Source organism: Tenebrio molitor, chromosome 1 (genome assembly GCF_963966145.1).
Source record: "Tenebrio molitor chromosome 1, icTenMoli1.1, whole genome shotgun sequence".
Lineage (NCBI taxonomy): Eukaryota > Metazoa > Arthropoda > Insecta > Coleoptera > Tenebrionidae > Tenebrio > Tenebrio molitor.
In genome coordinates this window covers 20982296-21007836 of record NC_091046.1, presented here as the reverse complement: position 1 = coordinate 21007836, position 25541 = coordinate 20982296, and the positions used below count along the sequence as shown (strand labels likewise).

Sequence of the window (25541 nt, the reverse complement as noted above, 5' to 3'; positions counted from 1 at the left end):
GTCAATCAGGTCCAAGCTGCCATTTTTGTTTCATCGTGTTTTAGTTTTCCTTTCGTGTTTTGTGTCTGTTTTGTGTTTGTTTTGTGTTGTGTCCGTTTATTTATTAAAAAAACAGTTCTTAGTGATTCTTAGAGGTTAAGAAGTTTTTATATGTCAACAAGATGTCTCAATTTCGATCACCAAATAAACGGCGTAAGTTGGATTTATGCTAACGTTAAAGTAATCGTTAAAGTATTTCGTGGGATCTCCAAGGATTTTGCCGAGTTAACCAAGACGGCTCAAATGGAAAAAACTGCAGATTATACTGGTATTGATTTCTCAGTGTTTTTTTTTTTTTTGTTTTATCACAGCTTAATTACTTTGTGTTGAAGGTTGTGGATTTAGAACCATTCAACGATACTTGGCGAAAGCAAAGAAGTGTGGGCAATTACAGGCACCGAAGAAACCTGATAGGAAATGTATGATTGATTCAATTGGATGAACATCAAAAATATCTCATTCGAAAAACAGTGCACTCATATGTATAAAATTAAGCCTTTTCCTTTTCTCTTGGAAGATACATGGTTATTTATTATCGTAGAGGAATATGGAGGGAGCACTCTTCAAAAAAGTGGATACGACCGCGCTTTTCTGTAGATCTAATAAAAGGTCTCCAGGATGAGCCGAGCGAAACCGAAGTTAACGCAGATATTTCATCTTTCCAGTGGCGTCCCTTTAACTTTTTTCTGGGGACAATTTTTGTAGGAATTGTAGGAAGACGACCGTAAATATTTAGTTCTAAATAAAAACAGATCAGAGTTATACAACTGAAAAAATACAAAGACAATTCACCAACCGGTTCACGTGTAAAAAACCAAATCCCAGTAAAATGACGGAACACCGACGCCTATGAAGCATCTGATGCTCAACGACCCTCGTCACGAAATTTCACGAAGTACTGGCGGTCATTTTAAAAGGCGTCATAAAAGGTCTCCGCACAGGTCTCGCGACGTGCCGCTTCCTTTACATTGCCAGCATAGGCAGTAAGGCAGTGCTCCCTCCATATCCCTCTACGGTTATTATAAATTATTGTAGTCGATGCAGGCCACGTCCATGTTATGAAATTTTTGCCGCTTTCATGTGAACTGTCAATTTTTGTCGATGTCACTGTAATTTTGTTTTGTGAAAAGTGCGGTGGTGATTATTTTATTTTATTTTTGTTTAAATTAACGATTGAATCCAAAAGTATCGAGTTGTTTTGTACCCAATTTAACTCCTGTATGTATAAAATAAAAATAAAAAATGTTGTACATATAATATTTGTTACCTATCAATTTTTCCACGAGTTTATTCATAAACTTTTTTGTTTACATTTTACAAATTATACAAAAATTCAATCATGAACATGAGTTTTAATGTGCAACCACAAATACTGATCCCCCTAGATAATATGCAACCAAAAATACTAACAATTCCTGCATCCTGCTAAAAATCTTAGCTATGTGATTCTACCTTTCGGAGATGCGCACGCACGCGCCTACCAGGAAAAAATAGACTTTAAATTTAGTTACTTTTGTCTTAAATTTGTTTAGTTATGTATTTTGAAAAAAAGCAAAGTTGCACTAAACAAATACGAAAAGGCAGTTGAACGTAACAATGAAATAATTTTGAATTTTGCTACTCATCCTGGTCATCGTCGCTGTTTTCTAAGTCCGAATCGGAATCTTCAACCAAATTAACAATACCTAATTGGGGATATGTCATGGATGCTAAAGTTTCCCATAAGCCTTGTCCTTGTCCTTCATCTAAAATTTTGTACATACTTCTGGGACTGAAGCCTGTACAGCACTTAGGAAAAGTTTTATTTTAGATTAGAATTTACCGAAAAAACATCCGCCGCAGCTTCTACAATTTTGTACTTTTCGTACTTGCGTTTCCATTACCTCCATGAGTAATTTCTTTTATTTTGTTGAAAGCCTTTAAAATGTGCTGGTTTGTCTGCTTGCTTATTGATGCTTCACTCCGTTTTGGAAATTCATTCATTTTGGCAGTGACACAGCCATCTCTACTTACAAGCCGTGAAGTTAAAATTGGCAACACCGCTTAGTCGCCTTCAAGTGGGTCTACGCGCCAGGCCGCTCAAAGCGCCTTATCTAGTTAATTCGTTTTTTGGTAGGTAAATTTTTTTTAAATTTAATATAGTAATGTAATGAATAAAGGATGGATAAAAGGGAAACGTATAAAAATAGTAGTTTATTTAACGAGTTTGCGTGTAAATTGGACCTTTTTTGGCACGAATGGGCCAGTTTAAAACGCGAGTGAAACGCGTTTTAAAGAGCCACGAGTCCCAAAAAAGGCCAAATTTACACACAAACGAGTTGAATACAACGTTTTTTTGTTCGACTAGCCTCTTAAAGGCTCAAAATTCGCTTAAAATCTGTAAAATTAGCTTGAAGTTTCGTTTTGGCAAGTTGTGACATTTATCAAAATCCGTTCACACAAGAGAAAATTCTCAAATTCTGACAGTGTCGAACAAAAAACATTATTAAGATTTCAACGATTTTAATACTTAGTACGGTCGGTGGACAAATAAAACTGGGACACTTAAAATTGAATCTAAGTAAATCTGACCATTGAATAGTCAATATATTTGTCAGTGTCTATATAATATGTCATACCAAAGTTAACCTATTTGTAATAAAGCCGTAATTAAACGATGCAAATTTGTAAATTTTGACTTATGTGATTGTCATTTTTGCCCCAGTTTTATTTGTCCATCGACTGTACATATTCGCTAATTATTCAAAGTGGTAAGTTTTTTCTTTGTACTACGTTTTTCATGTTGACAAGCATTCTTTTTATTTTTACTATAATTATTGAAGACTATATTGCTCATAATTAATGCCGCAAGGACGTATATTTTTTCACATGGTGTTCCACATTCGCATACAACACTAAAATCAACATAAAGGTTATCTGATTTTATACTTTTAATTGCTAATGTGGTTAATACTCGTACTTTTTGATGATTCTTTTTGCTCAAGAATTGTTAAATACTTCTTCAGCACCAATTTATCTCACTGTTTTTGATTCAAACTCACAAAAACACTATCTAACAAACGTGGACTGATGAAGGAATAGACCCACACGCGACGTTGCCAGATTTCTAACTTCACGGCTTGTAAGTAGAGATGGCTGTGGCAGTGACAATTATATGACAATTTAAATCATTGCCAGCTGTCTAATTTTCATTTATTTTGTAAAAAAATCTAACAAAAAAAAAGTTCCAGTTAGTTCGTCATTACAAAAATGAATGCATTATACGTATTAGGCATTCACGATCTTTTTGGGACCGAGTTGGCTATGATTTTTTCTTTTCATGTTGGACTTACTGACTCAGTAATGCAACGGATGCAATTTTTTTTTTGTGTCAGTGTCTGTTGGACATTTTCTTGCCACCGCATTGCCAGATTTACTATTTTAATATTCGTAAGGAACGAAATGATTTATTAAATGTGTAAAAATAATTTAAATTTCCGTCAAAGGAACAGTCAAAATTGCCAAAATAGTTTTATTACAATAAAAAATTCTATTAAACGATTTCATTTAATTTAAGAAGAACAGACCAGATTTAAGAGATCCGGCAACAAGGTACCTATTCAAAAAATATAACCCTAAACTGAAAACAACCTAACCTAACACAAAAAGTGTCAATTTCCTTTAGGGAATTGCCAACAAAATCACTAGATGGTCATAGCCAACTCGGTCCCAAAAAGATCGTGAATGGCTTATACGTGGCTGAACGGCTCGTTAATTTATGGGGGGGAGGGGGAAATGTTAAAAAAAATTGCCGATTTCGAAAAGGTGGTACATAGAAAAATTGTTCATCATGACGAGTTCTGTTACCGGTTAAAATTAATGTACTTATTTCTGTTACACGTTGTATATACAGGCTGTTTGATAAAAAACGCCTCAACCTATAACTTTTTTATTTATTACCCGATTTCAATGAACAAAAAAACCAAACATATGGTTTTTTATGCGCTACAAAACAGCCATAAAATATATTTTTTTGGTGTTATCTTCAATAGCTAGCGATAGCCAACTTTTTTTTTTTAATGGGCACATGTAATTTTTTTGGCTCAGTCTGGTAAGGTTTTTTTTTCTCCATCTAATGATGTATTGAAAGTTATCATTTGGTCCATAGATAACTGAAAAAAAATTTAAAAAATTTTTTGTTGTTCAGCTTATTATGAAATTTTTAAGAGTCCCGTGAAAAAGAATCGGAATACAAAGTGCGGTAAATGTCATCCAAACGTCAACTTAGAAATTTTCATCTGCTTTTTAAAACTTTTTTTATTTAAGTATAAAATAACAACATTGCCAGTCATGCAGGATAGCAGTCATTTGACTAGTATTTTATATTCGAGTGTAATAAAAATTGCAATTAGTCAAAAATTTAATGGAAAAATAATAATAATTCGTTTTAAATTATAATTTTTTTTATAATTCATATTTTCCAAGAAAATAATAATAAAACACCTCAAGATTGCACCTGAAAATTTTCAAACTGACACTTGACATTTGTTGCTATTTATTTATTTTTTTTCCCATAATGGCAAAACTGTATTTATGAATACAGAAAGATACGCTTGTTTGAAAATCACACAAAAAATGTATGGGTGCTATTTAAAAAACCAAACTTAGTTGCCATAGCAGCGAAACAAAAGAAGATAGGAACAAACTAGAAAGACCAGATGATGCAGGATAATACACCAATCAACTTTTATATTAAACATTTTTTCATAAATTGTCAAATTAAAAAGTTACAGCCAATATTTGATACTTTTGTTCCACTCTGTAACTGATAACCCATAACTTTTTTATTTGTTATCCGATTTCAATGAACAAACCAAAGATATGGTTTTTCATGGGCTACGAAGCAGCTATAAATTTTTTTTCGGCGTTATTTTCAATGGCTAACGATAGTCAACTTTTTTTTTTAATTGACACATGTAGTTTTTTAGGCTCAGTCTGGTAGTTTTTTTTTCTGAATCTAATGATGTATTAAAAGTTATCATGTGGTCCCTAGCTAATTGAAAAAAAATTAAACAATTTTTAATTGTGGTTCAGCTTATTATAAAATTTTCAAGCCGTGAAAAACAAAATCCAAAATTCATGTGTATAATTTTTGCGAATATATCATGACGTTTTTTATATTCGCTTTGAGCCAAAACGGTGCAAGAAGAAATGATGTGGTCAATGGTTTCCCCTTTCAGTTCCGCAAATCCTACATTTATCAATGATCGATTGTAAACCGCATATGTGTTTTTTATAATTTCTTGTATTTATAACACGATCTTGTATTGCAAATATAAAACCCTCAGTCTCAGGATGAATAATATTTGATTTAATATAATTAAGTAATTCATTGCCTTAGAAAAAAAAAATTATATCATGTTGTATTGATATAAACCATTCACAATTATTTCAAATTCGGACTATCTATGAAAATCTGACATTTTAGCTGGCAATATTGTGATTTGTCTTAATAAATCTATTTTAGGTTATAATTCAACCGAACACTGCTCCCAAGTTGTTACATTTTTTAAATAATTGAACGCATTAGGAACAATAATCGTAAAATTGTAATTGAAATGAAACATATATTATAATTCAGAATAAGTGGCATCGCGGTAGGCGTTGGAAATTCAAATTTACGTTGGCAGCAAGACCCGTGCTAATAATACCCTAGTTTGGATGCTGTTGGTAACCTTCGCTTTTAATTTGGCCTTGATATTATCATTGGAATCGTTTTGTGTTTATTTTCTTGTTATAAGTATTTGGGATTTCCTTGTTTCATTTATGAAAAGTGTATTATTTGTCTGGGGGTTATCTCTGCTGTGGGTGAAAACCATGTCAAAATTATGTAACGCATAACCTCAGAATAAAGTAATGACGGTTTCACATGTTTACTAAATTTTTTGACATAACATAAAGCTCACTTTAGAGAATCAACGCCTACCGCGATGCCACTTATTCTGAATTATACTATACATATTTGTAGGGCAGTTCTGGGTAAATTCTTATTAACTAAATTAATGACGGAATTGACAACAATGCGAATATTTAAAAACGAAACGTCATATGACAGGGCCTGACGCCAATCTAACAAAAAAATATCGCGGCCTCCTGCGTGTTTAAAATAATCGTGAACGGCATATAAGTGTTATTTAAGTTATTCTTTGCCAAAGAATATCCGACAAACAAAACATTAAACACAGTAAATAAAATTTTAATGAAAAAAAAAAAAAAGTAATTTTTCAGAAAAAAATTTATGTTATGAAAAATTGCCAAAATTTGAACAGCATTTTGAATTAGTATCTCGTATTGTCACATTAAATCTTTTAACACGTAAATCAACCGAAAAAACACAACGTGGAAGTGACGCAAATTTTCTAATCATTTATTTAAACAAAACAATTCGGGTGCCATGGTGACCATAGCACTCACTATCATTGAAAATATCCCAATTTAACTATAATAAAGAAAAATAAGCACAAATTTAATTTCAAGATCATTTATTAAAGAAATCATAATGAATCGTTTTTTGTGCCGGTGAGTGTATTTCAAAAGTGCAATCTTATATAGATTACTGTATAATCTTATGGGGACATAGCGGGGCATCTCAAAGACTATTCAGGTTGCAACGTAGAGCAATTAGATTTATAGCAAACCTTTCATATCGGGAGGACTGTAGAAGCCATTTTAAAAAATTCAAGGTTCTCACACTACCAAGTTTATACATACCTATATCGGTGTCTTCAGTATATATTTAACCACAAGGAGACGTTTAATACTTTAAGTTCATTTCATAATTATACAACTAGAAATCATGATATTTGCATACCAAGTTTGAGGCTATCTAGATCAAGACAGGGAGCGAATTATTTTTGCATCAAGTTTTACAATGTCCTTCCAATATCGATACGAGTTCAATCGTCTAAATATGCTTTAAGTAAAATTAAACTATATTTGATAAACAAAAACTTTTACTCCCTTGAGGAATATTTGAACAACAATTTTAATGATTTATGTGTTCTTTAGCAGTTAAGCCATATTTTTAGTTTGTGTTGGACGAGTGTATAATACTTTGTATTTTTTAACACAATAAACTCTATCTATCTATCTAAAAAAAAAAAAATTTACGTGCGCTAGGTACAGTTAATTTCAAAATTATCGAGTACACCGCAAAAATCAAGAAGTCGATTTATTACAGTTTTCTCCACATGTAAAGATGCCTTTTTGAAATTGGAGTGTCACATTTTTTTATAGGTTAGGTAAGTTTGACAACATAAAATGTCGTTGATATTTTAGAACACCATAATAGTGTCTGTTTTATCCTCTGCACGGTGCTCTTGGCGATGTTATAATAGTGGGCTACCCTCCGGATCAACTACCCTTCTTCTAATTTGGAAAGAATGACCACTTTCGCGTTTTCCGTTAGATTAGATATTTTGTTTGTCAAAATTGACATTGATCATTGACCAAAAATGTAAGTGCATTGTACACTATAGAAAATGAGGTGTACTCTATAATTTTGAAATTAACTGTACAATGGCCGGCAATAAAAACTAGCCATGACTTTTCTGTCACGTCAAAATCCAAATGTGTAATTAATGCTTTAATGACACTGACATTTAAATGATGGCTAACTTTTTTTGCCGTACTACTTTCTCTACGTAGAATTTAGTGATTTTTATGTCAACCAATCTCTCACTGGACAAACTATACCAACTTAAATGCACTTTTTCCATGGCCTCCCTTATGCCAAAACATCGTGAATGGTGTATATCGAGCGATCAAATTAATTTGTAATCAAGTCATCCATAGATTTGAAGCCGTATGTCTTTTGCGATTGATATGTCGGATCTAACCTGTGTTTCAAGCTGTGTTTACTGAAGCGTGGAGTTCAAGTAACGACATACCATTTCTTATTCATGGATAACTCGATTACAAATTAATTTGATAAGCTCTTTATTATGAGGCTTGCCTACTAAACAAGTGGAACGATTCATTCATACGCGCTTAACTGCAGTACACATCATTTTGATCGATTAATAAAAAACAAACAAATCAACATGCTGCATTTCATTTCATATGTTAGAGTTGTACTATTGGGGGCAAAATACCTTGGTCATCATTTTTTTAGGTTTATATTGGGAGTCTCGAAAATTTGATGTTTCCGTTTGTGCAAATCGCGTACCCAAATAACACTTTTTTGCACGACCTGTATATAATGAGCAACTTTACTCCCTGATTGTATAAAGTAAACCGGGTCTTTTTTCCCCTTGGGCAATAAACCATAGCCAACTCAAGCTTTTAGTCATCTTTTTTCCCCTTGGGCAAAAAACCATAGCCAATTCAACCTTTTATGATACATATTTATTTCGAATTAATTTGTTTTTTCACTCGAGGTGCAGTTTGTAGCCCGCAAGCGAAGCCCGATGGTCCTATAAAGCACCGACGGTAGCAATCATACAGTTCCGAGGTGCAGATACTATTATTTGCACGAACCAAAAATTTTAATTGAAAAAAGCTGAAAGGTTAAAATAGAGTGGTCTAACATGTCGTGTGCACAAAATAGCCATTTTGCTGCGTGTTTCATATTAGTAGTTTATTTGACGAGTTTGTGTGTAAATTGGGCCTATTTTGGCACGCGTGGGCCGTTTTAAAACGCGAGTGAAACGAACGTTTTAAAGGCCCACGCGGGCCAAAAAAGGCCCAATCTACACAAGAACGAGTTGAATACAACGTTTTTTTGTTCGACGAACCCCTTAAAGGCTCCAAATCTTTAAACCTTTAAAATTAGCTTGACGTTTCGTTTTGACAAGTTGTGACATTTATCAAAATCCGTTCACATGGGAGAAAATTCTCAAATTCTGACAGTGTCGAACGAAAAAAGATTTTTTCTAATTTAGTTACGAAAAACACACATTCTGATTAAAATGTTCGGCTTTTTTCTGTTGAAATCGGTGAGTCTTGCAAAAAATACAGTGCTTTGTAGAACCCTCGGGCTACAAACTGCACCTCGGGTAAAAATCATCCACTTCACTCCCTGGGTGCATAATATACTATTACTTTTCAGCAAACAATTGCTCGGTTCCCACTGAGGCGATTCGAAACTCCGCATGGATGCAGGTAAAGGGATTAAAGGTGCATGAATCTCCGTACGTTCCAAAAATTTGTCCTCTTTGGATGCACTAAACTCCGCACGAAAGATAGGTAATGTGAAAATTTTCCCGAAGAGAATATTCTTTCATTTCCTTTACAACAGTAAGTATAAACGCTTTGCAGGTTTTATTTATGCGATTCACTTGAACCAAGCACATGGTGGAAACTAAACATGTAATTTTCACACACAATTTGACTATTTGAGTTTTACCTCGTTGACTAATAGTTTCACGTATGGAATACATCTTTTAAAACAAACGGCTCACTTAAAACTAAGGAAGAAGTTTAAAATAGTTCAAAAACGTTTAATAAACTTAAAATCTTATCATTTTTCCAAAAACCCTTCCAAGGATTATCTACCGGGCGCGGGCGCCGCACCGCGCCGCCCATCCAGATTACCTGTGCCCGACCGGTGCGGAGTTTCGTTTTAGGATTATTAACCATAATTTTATGACACCCCGCTGGTTACGGACCTGTGCGGAGTTTCATGCCGCCCTCACACTGCACGTAGAGTAAGAGGATGGTTTGATAATAATCATTACATAAACGTCCTTGATTGGCCGAGTCGCAGTCCTGATCTAAACCCCATTGAAAACATGTGAAAACAAATCGAATACGATATCTGATGCATGATGCATAGTATTCATTATCACATTATCCCGAATGCATGCCAAATACGCGAATATTTTTACGAGTGCACGAAATGCACGAGTGAAAATGTTCAAGAATGGCATGCAAGAGGGATATATCGAGGACTATTTCCTGAAGAAAATGATTAATTTATTTAATATTAATTACAGGAATATATGCCTGTTCATGTCCTCCAGGCTACGCAAAGATTTGGATGTTAATTGTGCCATTACCAAATATGTATTAACATTTTATTTATTTATTTTTTATTTATTAAGTTATGATTTATTAAAGCATGTTACTACTGCCTTGTGGAAACCTTTTCAATTTTTCCTCCTTGGAATGTCTCATTCAGTGGTCCATTTTTCGGTATTTAACATTTTGCAATGATGGGTCTGACAGTGATAATGGTTGATAGTAGTAAAAAATAAGGTTAACCATCCTAATGTTTTATGTCACTCAAATGGCTTTGATGACCAAAGTAATTTGTCCCCAATATAGTCCAGTCAATAGAGACATAAAAATGGCTCCACCTTGCAAAAGGTTATACTTGACAGGTATCTTCTATTAGGCATATTATTACTATTGCCGAGTTTGCGACCTTGGGGGGTTGTCGCTCGCCCCGCCATACTGGAGAAGAGGGGTGGAAAATCACATTTCTGCGATTATTTCATTATCCGTGCGAGATACGTCTATCTAAGTTATTATAAAAAATGTAGAGCGTACAATTCTCTACATTTTTTGTACTTTATATTTTTTTGTCAGATCAATAGTTTCGTAGTTACAGCGTGTAGAAATCGAAAATTTCTATTATTTTTGTACTTTTTATTCTTTTCCACACCACCACAGAGGTAGAGCAATTGGGTGCATTTTTTTTTTACGTAGTGTCCCCGGTGGGCATAGTCTACGATGCAGTAGAAATTTACTGTTTTACTCTTTTTGATCTCTTTGTAACGTAGACGGATCCAAATGATCTGGATCGATCGGTTTAGATGAGCTGAATTCATCAAAGTTTATGTAATTTTTGTAATTAGCTAGATATACGTATCTCGCACGGATAATGAAATAATCACAGACTTTCCAGAATCTGAAGATCAAGACGAACAAATACCTGAAATCAATTAATTTCTATTTTGGCAAACGCCAGATGATCTTGATGATGAGGAACAAGAGGAAAATTCTCAAGAGGAATTCTCGAATTCATAAACTCTGATGAATTCAGCTCATCTATACCGTTCGATCTAGAGATTATTAGGGTCCGTCTACGCTACAAAGAGATCAAAAAGAGTAAAACAGTAAACTTCTACTGCATCGTGGACTATGCCCACTGGGGACACCACATCAAAAAAAAAACGCACCCAATTGCTCTACCTCTGTGGTGGTGTGGAAAAGAATAAAGAGTACAAAAATAATAGAAATTTTCGATTTCTACACGCTATAACTACGAAACTATTGATCTGACAAAAAAACATAAAGAACAAAAAATGTAGAGAATTGCATGCAACTTAGATAGAGGTATCTCGCACGGATAATGAAATAATCGCAAAAATGTGATTTTGCACCCCTATTCTCCAGTATGGCGGGGCGAGCGGCAACCCCCCAAGGTCGCAAACTCAACAACATTAATAATATGCCTGATAGAAGATACCTGCCAAGTATAAACTTTTCTGTATCTTTTGCAAGGTAAAACTCCCTATTGATTGGACTAATAGTACTACTGCAATCATTAAATGTTGGACATCATCAGAACATCACATAAAAAAATTACTCTAAATCATGCTTTATTGAAATTGACAAAAATGTCAAATGACAAAATACGGGGTGATCAAGAAGGACTGTTTAAGTTGGTAACACTGGATCGTATTTTAAATCGTATAACAGGAGTAACTTCCGGTTGTTGGTGGCTTGTCGTTGTTAATGCTATACCTATATCAGATATTTGTCAAATAAACCAACAAAACATATCCAGTTGCAGTGTTATAAATAACCGAATTAAAAAATTTTCTTAATTGTACTGCCAACTTAAACAGTCCTTCTTGATCACCCGATATTATGTTTTTAAATTTTGTTTATTTATTTTATACTTTTTATTAATTAAAACCTCGTTCTGTTCCATTTGTCTGATTTTAAAACTTCTTGAATGTTTTGTCGGTAAATCTGACATTCACATTTTCAAAATTGACACAACAATCAAAATTGAGGTTATAAATCAATAAAGGCCGTTTTAGAATGTATGGCAACATGATGACACTAGCGTCCAAGATTTATTGATCGCGACCATACAGTGGGGAGCATGGAATTTCGGGCAGCAACTTATGTCATTAAAAAAAAAACAATGTGGTTTAAGCTTTATTGTCATAAACGTTATAATAATTACTTTTGACTGAACTTCAAAATAAACTGTCACAATTATGCACAATTATTTTACATTTTCGTTATTGATTTCCAAAGTTTAATAAAATTCTGTTCAGTTTTCGGAAAATCACGTCTAAGGACTTGCAACTTTTCATGATTGATGAATGCAATTTGCGAAAATGACATGTGACAATTAATAGTAAAGAGCGATCAAATTTATTTGTAATTGAGTTATCCATGAATCCGAAATCGTATGTCGTTACTTCAACTCCACGCTCCAATAAACACAGCTGGAATCACAGGTTATATCTCGACATATCAATCGCAAAAGACACAGGGATTCAAATCCATGGATGACTCGATTACAACTTAATTTGACCGCTCGATAGATATAAAATAAGGGTATTAATACGTCTAACACCTAAAGCCTGTTTCACATCAAATTTCAAGTCGGCCCGAAATTCCGTGCTCGCAATAGTACCATCGGTGGACATTAAACGCTGGGACATCCAAAAACGTTTCATTGTGTATCAAACTTTCGCTTTGTCACAAATTGTCAGATTAACTATTGTCACATTGACATCACTCTTTTATAAAAGCGACTGTGAAAAACAAAAGCATCAGAAACGTGTGGTGCAGCTTTATACGATTACGCATCATCTAACTTTGACGGCGTTACGAACTTCATGAAGTTAAACCATACATTTTTAAAACTCTTGTTTTCACACCAGCTCGTGAGCAATTTTTTTTTAAGATACGGTATGCAGGTATAGGTATATTTGGTTTTAGGTTTAAGAAATTATATTTTAGAATAAGATAACTTACTTGGTGCTCAATAAATGTTCTGCTTCCGTTGTGGTCATCGATTCTGCCTCCTCAGATATGTTACTGCCGAGATGAAAATCGAACGCTTCGTCCCCTTTGCCATCAAGTAACGAAGTATTTACATTATTTAAATTTTGCACTGTAACTTCTTCAAACTTCATATTACACTCTTTTTCGTTCTTAATATGATTACGTATATTTGCAAAATTATCTTCTGATTCTGTTTCTAATTCTTCTTCACATTTCTGCTTATTTGGTGCTGGTTGCACACTATTAGAATTAAACAAAATCTCACGATTTTTTTGGCTGTTTTTGGAAAGTTTACATGGAACAGCATACAGAGATTCTATATCTGTACAAGTTGATTTCACGTCCAAAACCTTCTCGGAAAGATTATCAGTTAAGTTTTCGTCTTTTGAAAAAGCATCAGATACATCTTGCGATCTTCTTCCAATTTCATCCTTGTAATTAACATCAACTTTATCGCTGCTGGATGGCTTACTAAGTGTTGTATTTTCAACAATAATCGCTGCCTTATCTGCAACAGGCAAAATGATCGATTAGGTTTTTTTAAACTTTTATGAAAACATTCATTATAAGTAATTATTTTATTTGAAAATAAGGTACCTTTAAAAATATAAAAAATAGATGATGGCATCATTACTTTGACAAAGAACACCCTGTATAAAAAAATGTTACGTCGATAAACGTGAAATTGAAATTAAAAATGGACCTGTTTTTGTTCTTTTTTCAAAGCTCAGCAGTTTATGATTTATTGAATTTTTGCTTTTTGCCTCTCACTTTATATCAAGAGTCCTGTGGAGTTGTGTGGCTCTATATTTTTTTTGGCCGAACTATGTCGAGCCGTGGAAGCCGGCAAATTAGACGTCAAATTAAATCCACGATATAGAGCATGGCCTCCTAGATCGAAAGAGACAAAGTCTTTGCTTTTTGTGATAGTTTTTGTGCGAGGATGTCCGTAAATTGAAGCACTTTTACAGATCCAAATAACAGGGGAGTAATTTTTTTGTTAAAGAAGGAAAATCTTGATTTGTCATCAAATTGTACAATCCTTGATGCATCCTACTGGACAAATGTCCGAAGAATCTCAAGAGTTGTGAAATAAGAATATTAAGAGATTCCGCGAAGATTTTACAAGAAAATGTGATGTCAAAAAAAAAACATTGATGACGTTTTCCGTAGATTATTAATATCATGGGATCCAATCATTTCTACTTTGCGAAAAACTCCTGGGAAAAACTTACAATAATTGTCCCTACACACAACAGAGCTGCTAGAGAGCTAGACCCACTTTCAATTGCAACAGCAAGCTCTCATTTCAATGTACAGTTAATTTCAAAATCATAGAGTACACCTAATTTTCTACAGTGTGAAATGCACTTACATTTTTTTGTCAATAATCAATGTCAATTTTGACAAACAAAATGCCTAATCTAACCGAAAACGCGAAAGTGCTCATTCTTTCCAAATTAGAAGAAGGGTGGTCGATCCGGAGGGTAGCCCAGGACTATAACATCGCGAAGAGCACTGTGCATAGGATGAAACAGACAATATTATGGGGTTCCAAAGTATAAGCGACATTTTATGTTGTCAAACTTACCTAACCTACTATAAAAAATATGACGCTCAAATTTCAAAATAGTATATTAAAAGACAAGTTTCATAAGACCAGTCTTGAAGCACGAATTCAAGATTAAAAAACGAGTGGGTAGCCACGAGTTATTTGAAGGAATGAGTGCTTCAAGGTCTTATGAAACGAGTTTTTTTATACTATTTTTTGTAATTTGCCCTTTTTAAGCCGTTTTTAAACAAAAATGTTTACTTTCCTCGATTTAGGGATTTTTGTGGCGGTTGGTAATGTCTTAATTTTAAAAGTGAAAATTTGATCCAAGTCTTCAAAATCGCCTTTTGATTTATCCAAATTCTGTCACAAAACACGAATATGGAAGATAATCTTTCATGTACGCCGCTGAAATACGTGACATTGCCAAAAGTACGGTCGCGAATTTGTTGCCTGATAAATCCTGATAAATAATACTTTGCACATTTTGTAATTTAAACTGACAAGCATGACGGATCAAGCTTTGCCAACCTAAAAATTTTCGTAAAATGTTCCCTGAAATAATGGCTATAAGGACATCCCAGATGATGACGTCGCGTTCGTTAATATGTCTATTAGAGAATCAAAATGGAGGCAAATTACAAAAAGGCATCTTTACATCTGGAAAAAACTGTAATAAATCGACCTCTTGATTTTTGAGGTGTACTCGATAATTTTGAAATTAACTGTAAATGTTGATAGTGATGATGACAATGATGTACCTATACGATTCCAATAGCTATTAAGCACTATGTAAAAGTGAATATTGTATATTATTTAAATTAATATTGAAGCTTTTTGGCACATTTTTTGGACGTTTTGTAGCCGCCATTTTCGGCGTTTCAGCCCACTGTGCGGCGCGTTCGCTTCAAGATGTCATGGTATAGCAACTCGACGCCATTTTACCGTTCAAAACCGAGGCCAGTTCGCCAGATGTCGCTATAGTACCGAAGGACTGTCAAACTGACAGCATTGTGATAATTTCGTTGGTGTTCGCGTTCTTGCAGCTAATCCAATTTTAAATTTAAATTTTCAAAAATAAAGAAGTGTGTCATTTGTGGGCATGTTATAAACTCCTAAATAGGGATGCATCTTTATTTCGCGTTCCATCGGTAAAACATCATTAAATCGCTGATTACTGATTTTATTTAAAATTGATAGACAACACCAAGCCATTTTTTTATCCTTTGCAGAACTTAGAAAAGCTCCAAGTGTGGAGTAAAGCGTGTGGAACTACATTAGGGTCAAAAGATTTTATCTGCATGCGACATTTTTGTGACCGATACATTAATGCTACATTTGAAAATGAAATTTTAATTCGAAGAACCTTAGCACCCAATGCCTATGAGTACATTTACACCGACCGCTAACGCCAGTGTGACCAACTGAAATGCTTCCGAGATTGGCATTGTTGTTGGAGCGGTTCCCAACGACAACTGTGCTTGTGTTGGCAGGCCTGCTTCAAAACCGGTGTTAAGCAAAGGTAGCCATTTACACGTACATTTTACACCCGCTTACTAACGTCATGCCTGTTGGTAAAGTGGTGTAGCGTTAGTAAACCGGTTCTAGTAAAGTCGGCGTTAAATCCTATTTACACGTCAATTAACACCAGTGTTAACAACACCGGTTTAAGTAACACCGGCGTTAGCGGTCCGTGTAATTGTAATTGTACTCATTCCTACGCTCCATTTGGGTTCGGGTCCTTCCACAGAAAACATCCCGTTATTTTCACATACCAGATCCCTGTAAACCTCATCCCTATGTGTCCTGCTAGGGCTGTATGCACTAAAGTACCTATAGGCCGTGCCAAACCCAAATAACCACCACCTGTTGAACAGTTTATAGAAAGAGAATTAAATATTTAATTCGAATTAAATTTGAATGCGCGATTAACCCGTGAATCCGAAACTTCGATTGGTTCAATCTGATCACGTGTTCAGTTAATCTCGCATTTGATTACAATTAACTTAATTTCGCTTCTGTAAACTGGCCCTAAGTGTACAGTGAATTTTTTTTAACTGTTGCCATAGGGAATTGCATGGTAAAACGTATACCTCCTGTTAACTTTTGTTCTGATGAAAATATTCAAACCATTTTTGGAATAAAGTTGGAAGATTTTTTAAACTATCGGATAGATTATTATGTTGTTCACGTTGAGTTGACAATTTCAAGGTCAAATAATTTTATTTTTTGGTTCTGTAATTATGTTTTGTAAATAGTGACATGCAGATAAACACCGTTCACGTTGAAGTGAACATTGCTAAATTGCATTATGTTGGTTAGCTGCATGTCACTAGGTATTTACAAAACATAATTACAGAACCAAAAAATTAAATTATTTGACCTTAAAATTGTCAACTCAACGTGAACAACGTTTACAATGCAATATCCTAAACTGTCGAAAAAGTTGTAAAAAAAATATTTTCTAGCGCGCCGGAATTATAGTACGTCGAGCGGCCACCAGAATAGCGTCGCTGTCGGCTCAACCAGCTAAGGTTCTCGATTATAAAAGGTAACGACAACGGTTGCGCCAATATTTCCATCTCACTTAATTTGGAGTCTATGCAAGTTAATCTGTTCGACACGATACAAACATCCCGTAAATTGTGTATACTTCTGTCTTTGTCACACTCACGGCATTTGTCGATAATGTCCTCTCTTTTAATTTGGAGTCTCAAAAATGAACAATGAGTTGTCGCTACCTTATTTATCATCGAGAACCTTAAACCAGCACCTGACCATCTCCACTTTTGACGTTTGTCACTTTCATTTAAAAAATAAATAGCGAGATTTCCTAGAGGCTATGATGAAAATAAGTAATAAATTAAAATATAAAACCTAATTCCCGATATCGCCTATTACGTTTTTGTCAAATTATTTACGTTCATTAATTTCAACTTTGAAGAGTATGCATTACGTAGTCTGCAGTGGATCATAAGTCAACAGAGGGTATAATTTTTACCATGCATTTCCCTATGGCAACAGTTAAAAAAAAATGCATAAGAGGTCAACCAGAAACTGTGGAGGAATTAAGGTTAAGGGCAAGAATAACTGAAGCAGTTGAAGGAAAACACTTTGAACAATTCCTTGACAATTTCTGTTAATTGGTTGAGTTATTTTGTGCATTAACCTTTTTACGTTTTGATTTTTTGATGAAAGTGACAAAAGTCAAAAGTGGAGATGGTCAGGTGCTGGTTGAGTAAGGTACGGCTGAATAGAGTCACTGTACGGCTGAGTCGACAGGGACGCTATTCTGGCGGATTTTGAATCATGCAAAACCGTCGATAACGGCCGGCGGCATGAAAAAGTTTCAATGGGACCTTGTAATTCGACAAATCGACAGACTCTAATAATAAATAAAAAGTTTAAAGTACAGAAACATTTATTAAAAAAATTACAATGTTCAAAATGACCACCTTGGCGTTCGAAACGATTATGAAAACCTTGCACAGCATTTACAACACAGCCAAGTTTAAATAATGCATCTGTAAGTTTGGTTGCCTATCTTAAATGAATTACGAGCGGCTAGAAATCCGACGATGATCTTATACCGGGTGATCAAAAAGGACTGTTTAAGTTGGCAGTACAATTAAGAAAATTTTATATTTCGGTTATTTATAACACTGCAACCGGGTATGTTTTGTTGGTTTATTTGACAAATATCTGATGTAGGTATAGCATTAACAACGACAAGCCATCAACAACCGAAAGTTACTCCTGTTATACAATTTAAAATACAATTCAGTGTTACCAACTTAAACAGTCCTATTTGATCACCCCGTAGTTTATTTTTTTAAGAACGAAGCGATGCGGGAGATAGGGACTAAAATTGACAAATCAGATTACTCTATTTTGCACCACGTGACAAGCCTTATTTACATTGAACTATAATTATCAAATTATTTTAAAAAATATCTAATCTTTGACATTATTTTTGAAATATGTCATAATTTTTGCGTCACCGTCAAATTCTCGTGCACAAAGTTAAAGTGTCGTTTGTTGGTGCACGATTTCAGCATTTTGGTGTAGCAAAATGACAGAACAACAACCTGGTTCTGTTGTAAAAAAAATCGAGGGGAAAGCCAATTAGTAGTGGTCAGAAAATAATGATACATAATATCTACGCGAAATTTAGAGAGCAGAATGAAGCGCTCTCCAAAACAGAAATGGTAAAAAGGGTGTCTGAAGCAGCGGCAATTGGTCTGACATTAGTTTGGCAAACCATTAAGGAAATGGAAGAAACTCATGCAGTGAAATCGCCACCAAGGAAAAGGAATCGCAAAATACTTTTTGATGAAGGTCTGGCAGAGGTAGGTAACAGCCCAAAAGTGGCAAAATTGCATAGGTCATAATAGGTCATGTAGATACTTCGTCAAGAAGAGGACATGTATCAATTAGATAATATTGCAGGCGAAATGGAATTGGAATTTACCGTCAACACAGGCTCGAGTGACGAATCAGATGATCTTGAGTGGGAATTAGAAACAGGAGATGTTTCGACCGAGAACGATGTCCTTACTGATTACGTAGGTAATTCAACTTGATGGTGTATTTTTTCACTGAATAAGTTGTGGATTATTATCTTCGACCACTTCTAATGAATGCAAGTTTTCACTGCATTTGTAACAAAGGATTAGGTTGTTGTTTAGTTTACTATGTTTGTATTCTAAAAGAAAATTTAAGAGTCCTTTTTTATGTTCTTGTTTTATTTTCAAGTAAACGTAAGATTCATCGAATGTTGTTCTTGTTCTTAATTGAATTTGTAGACAATAATTTATAATAAAATGCCAAAAAACAAATAACATTGAAATTTTCTTCGTTTTTAAAATTACCCCTCTACTATAGGCAACCAATTTTACACAATTCTAAGAATTGTATTGTGTAAATGGGGCGGCCGATGGTGCTGCCAACTACTTCGTTCTTTAAAAAAACACACTATAGGTATGCGCATGCGCGGTCAATTTTCCAATGTTGCCAAATAGAGGTATCTGTCACTGTCTCAATACAAATACTGGATGACTGTTAATGATTGAGACAAATTTGTTTGATTAGTGTGTAAAAATCAAGATACCGTAGCTGTTCAAAATGTGTATACCCATGATGGTCAAAAATATCGGCACTTTGCAATTTGAAAATAATCCAAATTGTAGTTTATTTAACGAGTTCAGGGCCTTAAAACGCTCGTTTCACTCGCGTTTCAAACTGGCCCACTCATGCCATAGAGAGCCCAACTTACACACGAACGAGTTGAATACAACATTTTTTTGTTCGACGAGCCCCTTAAAGGCTGCAAACCGCTTAAAATCTTTAAAATTAGCTTGACGTTTCGTTTTGACAAGTTGTCACATTTATCAAAATCCGTTCACACAGGAGAAAATTCTCAAATTCTGACAGTGTCGAACAAAAAAACCTCTTTTGAAACATTTAAATCACCACAAGAAAAATAGCAAAAAGAGAGATTAGAATTTCTAACCTCTTTTCCCCACTGCAAACAATACGTTCTGCAAATACGACTCTCAAATCTCGAACCTGGCAACGTTGCAAATCGCGCATGCGCATACCTAAGATCATCGTCGGATTTCTAGCCGCTCCTAATGAATTGACTTGTTCACTTTAGAACTGAACATAACTATTTTACATTGTATGTTCAGTGAAATAAAAAACTCACTGTATACAGGGTGTTAGGAATGGTCTCCCAAGAATTTCAAGGTGAGTTTGTGGGGAAAAATGTGGTCGAAAACCTTAATACGATTTTTTCCTAACATGAATGATTTTCTCAAAAATAAAAATTTAAAGTGGTGCCCCACTGTTGGGGAGCTTTCGCACCATTTTATTGTTGTGATAATTAAATAAATAGTTAACCTTTTGTAATGAAAGTCAATTGCTTAGCAACCAAGAACAACAATGCCCTATGCCAGATTTTATAGAGTACCTACTGTCACAATGACGTTTCGGTTTCAAATATTTCCATTGGATAATATCGCATTAAAAACTACCAGGACTGCATTTTTTATTGACAAAATCAATAATTATATTCGAAATATTTATCTAGATTCACCACAACCTTGAGGTAAGTCCCCTTTTGTTGCTGCAATGAACTGAAATTATTTCTGCAGCTTTACTTGTGATACCACATCTCGATCAACCTCTAAAGGGATTTGAAATCAAGCCCTGACCCTAATCAGATTCGTTAATTTCTGTGTAACTTTATTTATTTGTATTTGTGTTGGAAAAAATTCATAATAAATGCTCAAAATATCCTATATTATTAAATTTTGCATTTTATTTTTACCTTATAACCTACTATATGCGGCAACGTGTATTAGACGCAATATACAGGCTGTTTGATGAAAAATGCCTCAACCCATAACTTTTTTATTTATTACCCGATTTCAATTAACAAAAAAATCAAGGATATGGTTTTTCAAGCGCTACAAAACAGCCATAAAATGGGTTTTTTTTTGACGTTATCTTCAATAGCTAACGATAGTCAACTTTTTTTTTTTAAATGGACACATGTAGTTTTTTGGGCTCGGTCTGGTAAGGTTTTTTTTTCTGGATCTAATGATGTATTATTGAAAGTTATCATTTGGTTCATAGCTAACTGAAAAAAAAAAAAACATTTTTTTGTGGTTCAGCTTATTATAAAAATTTTTAAGAGTGCCGTGAAAAACAATTCATCAATGACAATCTACATAATATATTGAAGAATAAAAACGTACATTTAGAATGAAAAAAAACTGTCATCAGAGGTTTTTTAAATGGCAATGTCGCATTTTTACTACTGTTTTTAATAGATCTTTTAATTGCCTACCCGACGGTCAAAAAATTGTCAATTTACATAAGAAATTTCCTAAAAAAACCTAATTTTTTTAAATAACATATAACTTTTTCAAGATCATCGCATAGACCAAAAAGAAAATATCAGCAGAAATCTTTTTTAAAACACTAATTGACCTGTCTTTAGATTTTTTCAAAAATTATGCGTTACGTTTTCATTTGGGTGTTTCCAGACTTTTTGGACACACTGTATGTATTTGTAAATTATTTTATGCGGGTTTAAAATATGTGATAATTTTTGTTTGTTTTCGTCTAATTTGGATTATTCACATTCGTTTTCATCGTCCTCATGATTATTGTTTAAAATTTCTTGGATTATTTGTTCATCTGTTAAATCACAATCGACATTATCATTTTCACTGAGTGCCCATTCCTTTTTTTTATTATTGAAACTTGTCAACAGTTGCACAATATTGTCATCTTCATGTGATATTATGTAGTTTAGCAAATCTTTTTCGGTAAGAAACCTTAATGTTTTGATTTGTCCGAATTATGGAGGTAAAAATTGCAAAGTGTCCGAAACGTGGAAGGCGCCAAATTATTGGAGTGTCCGATGTAACGTGTGTCCGGATTATCGAAGTTGTACTGTATTTGTATTCCAATTGTTTTCCACGGCACACTTGAAAATTTCATAATAAACTGAACCACAATTAAAAATTGTTTAATTTTTTTTTCAGTCAGCTATGGACCAAACGATAACTTTTAATACATCGTTAGATTCAGAAAAAAAAACTTTATCAGACTGAGCCTAAAAAACTACATGTGTCCATTAAAAAAAAAAAAGTTGTCTATCGTAAGCTACTGAAAAATATTATACTGGGTGCCCCAAAATTCGCGGAACAACTCAATCAGATAATGTCAATTCATGTTAGAAAAAAAGCAGTGGTAGATTTTCAAGACACACTGAAATTAATTCCATTATCAACCGGTCTTTAACTTCAATTCATGTGAATTCAACTTTAGAACCAAACGGACTGTCTCGGGATGACGGAAAACGCCCAGATGGGATGACTTTAGTACCGTGGATTAAAGGTCAACCTTTGGTTTGGGACGTTACTGTTGTAGATACACTTGCAGACAGTTACGTATTGAAATCATCTGAAGTCTCAGGTTTTGCCGCTGAAATGGCTTGCAAACGCAAACATAGCAAATATAGTTCAATCATTTCGTCAAACTACGTGTTTAAAGGTTTAGCATTTGAAACCTTAGGCCCTTGGTGCAAAGAAGCCATCGATTTCATTAATGTCATCGGAAACCGACTTATCGCGGAATCAGGCGATTCAAAATCAAAGAAATTCCTTTTCGAGAGGATTTCCCTTGCCATTCAACGTGGAAACGCTGCAAGCATTCGGGGCACTTTTCCAGATTCCGCAATATTATCGGAAATTTTTGTATTATAAAACAAAAATGTTTATGTAATTATGTTATTAATATAGGAGAAAAATAATTAAAAAATTCTATACCTCTTAGATTTGAAGATATGTGGGCCCGAAAAGTGCAGCTTTGATCTCATTTATTTTAAATAATAGAAAGATTTTGACTATTTGTCTTTTACTAGCCAGTGGCCTAATAATAATTTTGAACGATTGTGATTAGGTTTGCAATTATTTTCTCCATTATTTCCAGCATTTTCAAGTAGTAATTTTTTGTTCGTTTTACCCCAAATAGCGTACGGCAACAAGGCTTTGATTTTTCCCTCTCATTTCCAAGGATACAACAAAAATGAAATATTTGCAGACTATTGGGACGCATAGAATGTTTTTAAATGTTGCCACATTTAGTGTAACGAATAGGTCCATATCTTCTACAAAAAAGAAGATTGATTTTTTAAACATTTTTACCTGATCTCTTAATGACTACTTAACAACGTACTACTACGTTGTTCCGCGAATTTTGGGGCACCCAGTATAGCTGCTTCGTAGCGCATGAAAAACCATATCTTCTGTTTTTTTGTTCAATGAAATCGGATAATAAATAAAAAAGTTATGGGTTGAGGCGTTTTTTATCAAACAGCCTGTATCTACCCAATCTACCAATTTGAAATTTTCTTAAGCTACAGGGTTATTATAAATGTTTGTAGTCCAAGTAGGCCATGAATTTGTGCCGCCTTGTTTCGATTCTGCACTGTATCTAGTGGAATATTGGCATGAGTGAGCTTCTGATCAACTGAAACTGTAAAAGTCACTGTCAATGTCAAATCACTGATTACCGCATTTTATTCCTTCGAATCAAAATAAGTCTTTAGTAAAAGTTAAGAGTGTTAAGACCACAGACGACCATAGCAGACGACGATGAGTATACAACAGTGATCAAGGTTAGGTTAGTACAATTCTGTAAGTTTCAAGTAAATTTATTTTCAGGTTAACTGTTCTCTTCCAATTATCAGTTTCTCCTAAACACATTTTTTTTAGGATTGCAATGGGGTACACCGTGGAACAGACTACTTTCATTATTATTTCATTTTATTAAAATGGTGTACAAGATGAAAACAGAATGTAAGGATCAATATCTCGCAAAGTTTCCTAATTTAGAGATAGAGGAACAATCTTTAATGACCCACATTCGATGGATTGTGAATAGACAAAACTAGAGATGTTTCAAAGGAAAAGTCATCGAGAAGCCTTCAAGTTGATGAAGTTTTGAGAGAGAAAATGGAACAAAATTCCAGAACATCATTGCTGAGACTGCTGTCAGCACAGTCAGGTGTAGCACTGAGCACATGTCAGAAAATTGTGAAGAAAAGATTAAATTTGCACCCTTATAAAATGTCATTGTTTCAAGAACTGAAACCAGCAGATTATCCACGTCGTGTTGCATATTGCAGCTGGTTTTTAAACAACATGAATGATAACAGAACTTTGGATTTGTCATTCTTTTCAGACAAGGCATGGTCCTGCTGTAAGTTCATAACCTGATTGTAGTCAGGGAGACGTTAGAACTAATAAGTATACCTCCTCTTCCATATTTGTTGCTGATTTCGTTAATGACTATTTCAGATTGGATCAACGCATGCACGGAACCTATCTGACGTCGCCCATCTTGTGTATCCTGCCCCTGCACATTATAACATTGGAAATCATTTAATATATATATATATATATTCGTATGAAGAAAATTACAATTAAAATTCGAAATTCATAAAATAATTATGGTAAATTATATGTTTTTAATTTGTTGTAGCCAATTTAGGGCGTCTTCGGTAAGTAGATGTAGTTTGGAGAAACCTTGCTGGAATTTAGTAAGGGGACATTCTTCCACAATGTGTTGGATGGTTTCTTTTTCTGCACCGCATTCACAAGAAGGGTTTTCACGAATGTTCCAGTGAAACAACATATTATTATATTTAATGCACATCAACAACAATAAAACCTTGCTGGACAGTTAAATAGCTTTAATTTGTTGCCATATAACACATAAATAAAATGTGTAATTGTCTATTTACAATGATTTAATTGTCTCATTTTCCATCAACAGTTTTGGAATCTTGTGGTACCTAACATTGTTTTCTCGAAACTTTTAAAACAAAAATGATTCAGTACCCATTGAATAATTTAGCAGCAACAATTCAGTTCTACACACCTGTGGTTGAACACCAGTGGATAAGTTTACAAAACTGAAATAGAGAAAATTAAATCCGTATGAGATGGATTGAACCATATGAACTTTAAAGTTCACTTTGATAACAAATCCCGTCTTGATGGATTTTAGTCACTGTTACTCACGGTATTAAAACGTTGAAACAATCTCTTTAAACGAATCTTCACTGTTGTGGTTAATAATTCAAAGAATTTTTTGAAGGTAAACATAACCTCCTAATGTCAAGAATAATAATCTACTTCGTATCATTTTCGTATTGAACTATGGAACGGCAAAAGAAAAAAAATCATTTGTTTTCATGGGCTCGTTGACTACAAACATTTATAATAACCCTGTATTAATTATAAATAATTATTAATCCAATCTGGGTATATTTTTTTGAGGAAGATAAACTTGATATAATTACTGCTCTAAAATTTACGTGTCATGTGATATTGTTTAAAGTCACGATCAGTGTTGC

The 25541-nt window shown here is 34.1% G+C and overlaps 1 protein-coding gene across 8 annotated transcripts in view; it reads right to left on the bottom strand.

Annotated features, from left to right (window-relative positions):
* Positions 1 to 25541, bottom strand: part of Spn (Spinophilin) — a 166421-nt gene that overhangs the window by 83550 nt on the left and 57330 nt on the right. For all 8 annotated transcript variants that reach the window (XM_069036634.1, XM_069036635.1, XM_069036639.1 and 5 more), the window contains exon 4: positions 13024 to 13561. In XM_069036634.1, the coding sequence (XP_068892735.1) occupies positions 13024 to 13561 (538 nt within the window). The remainder of the gene's footprint in view (positions 1 to 13023; positions 13562 to 25541) is intronic.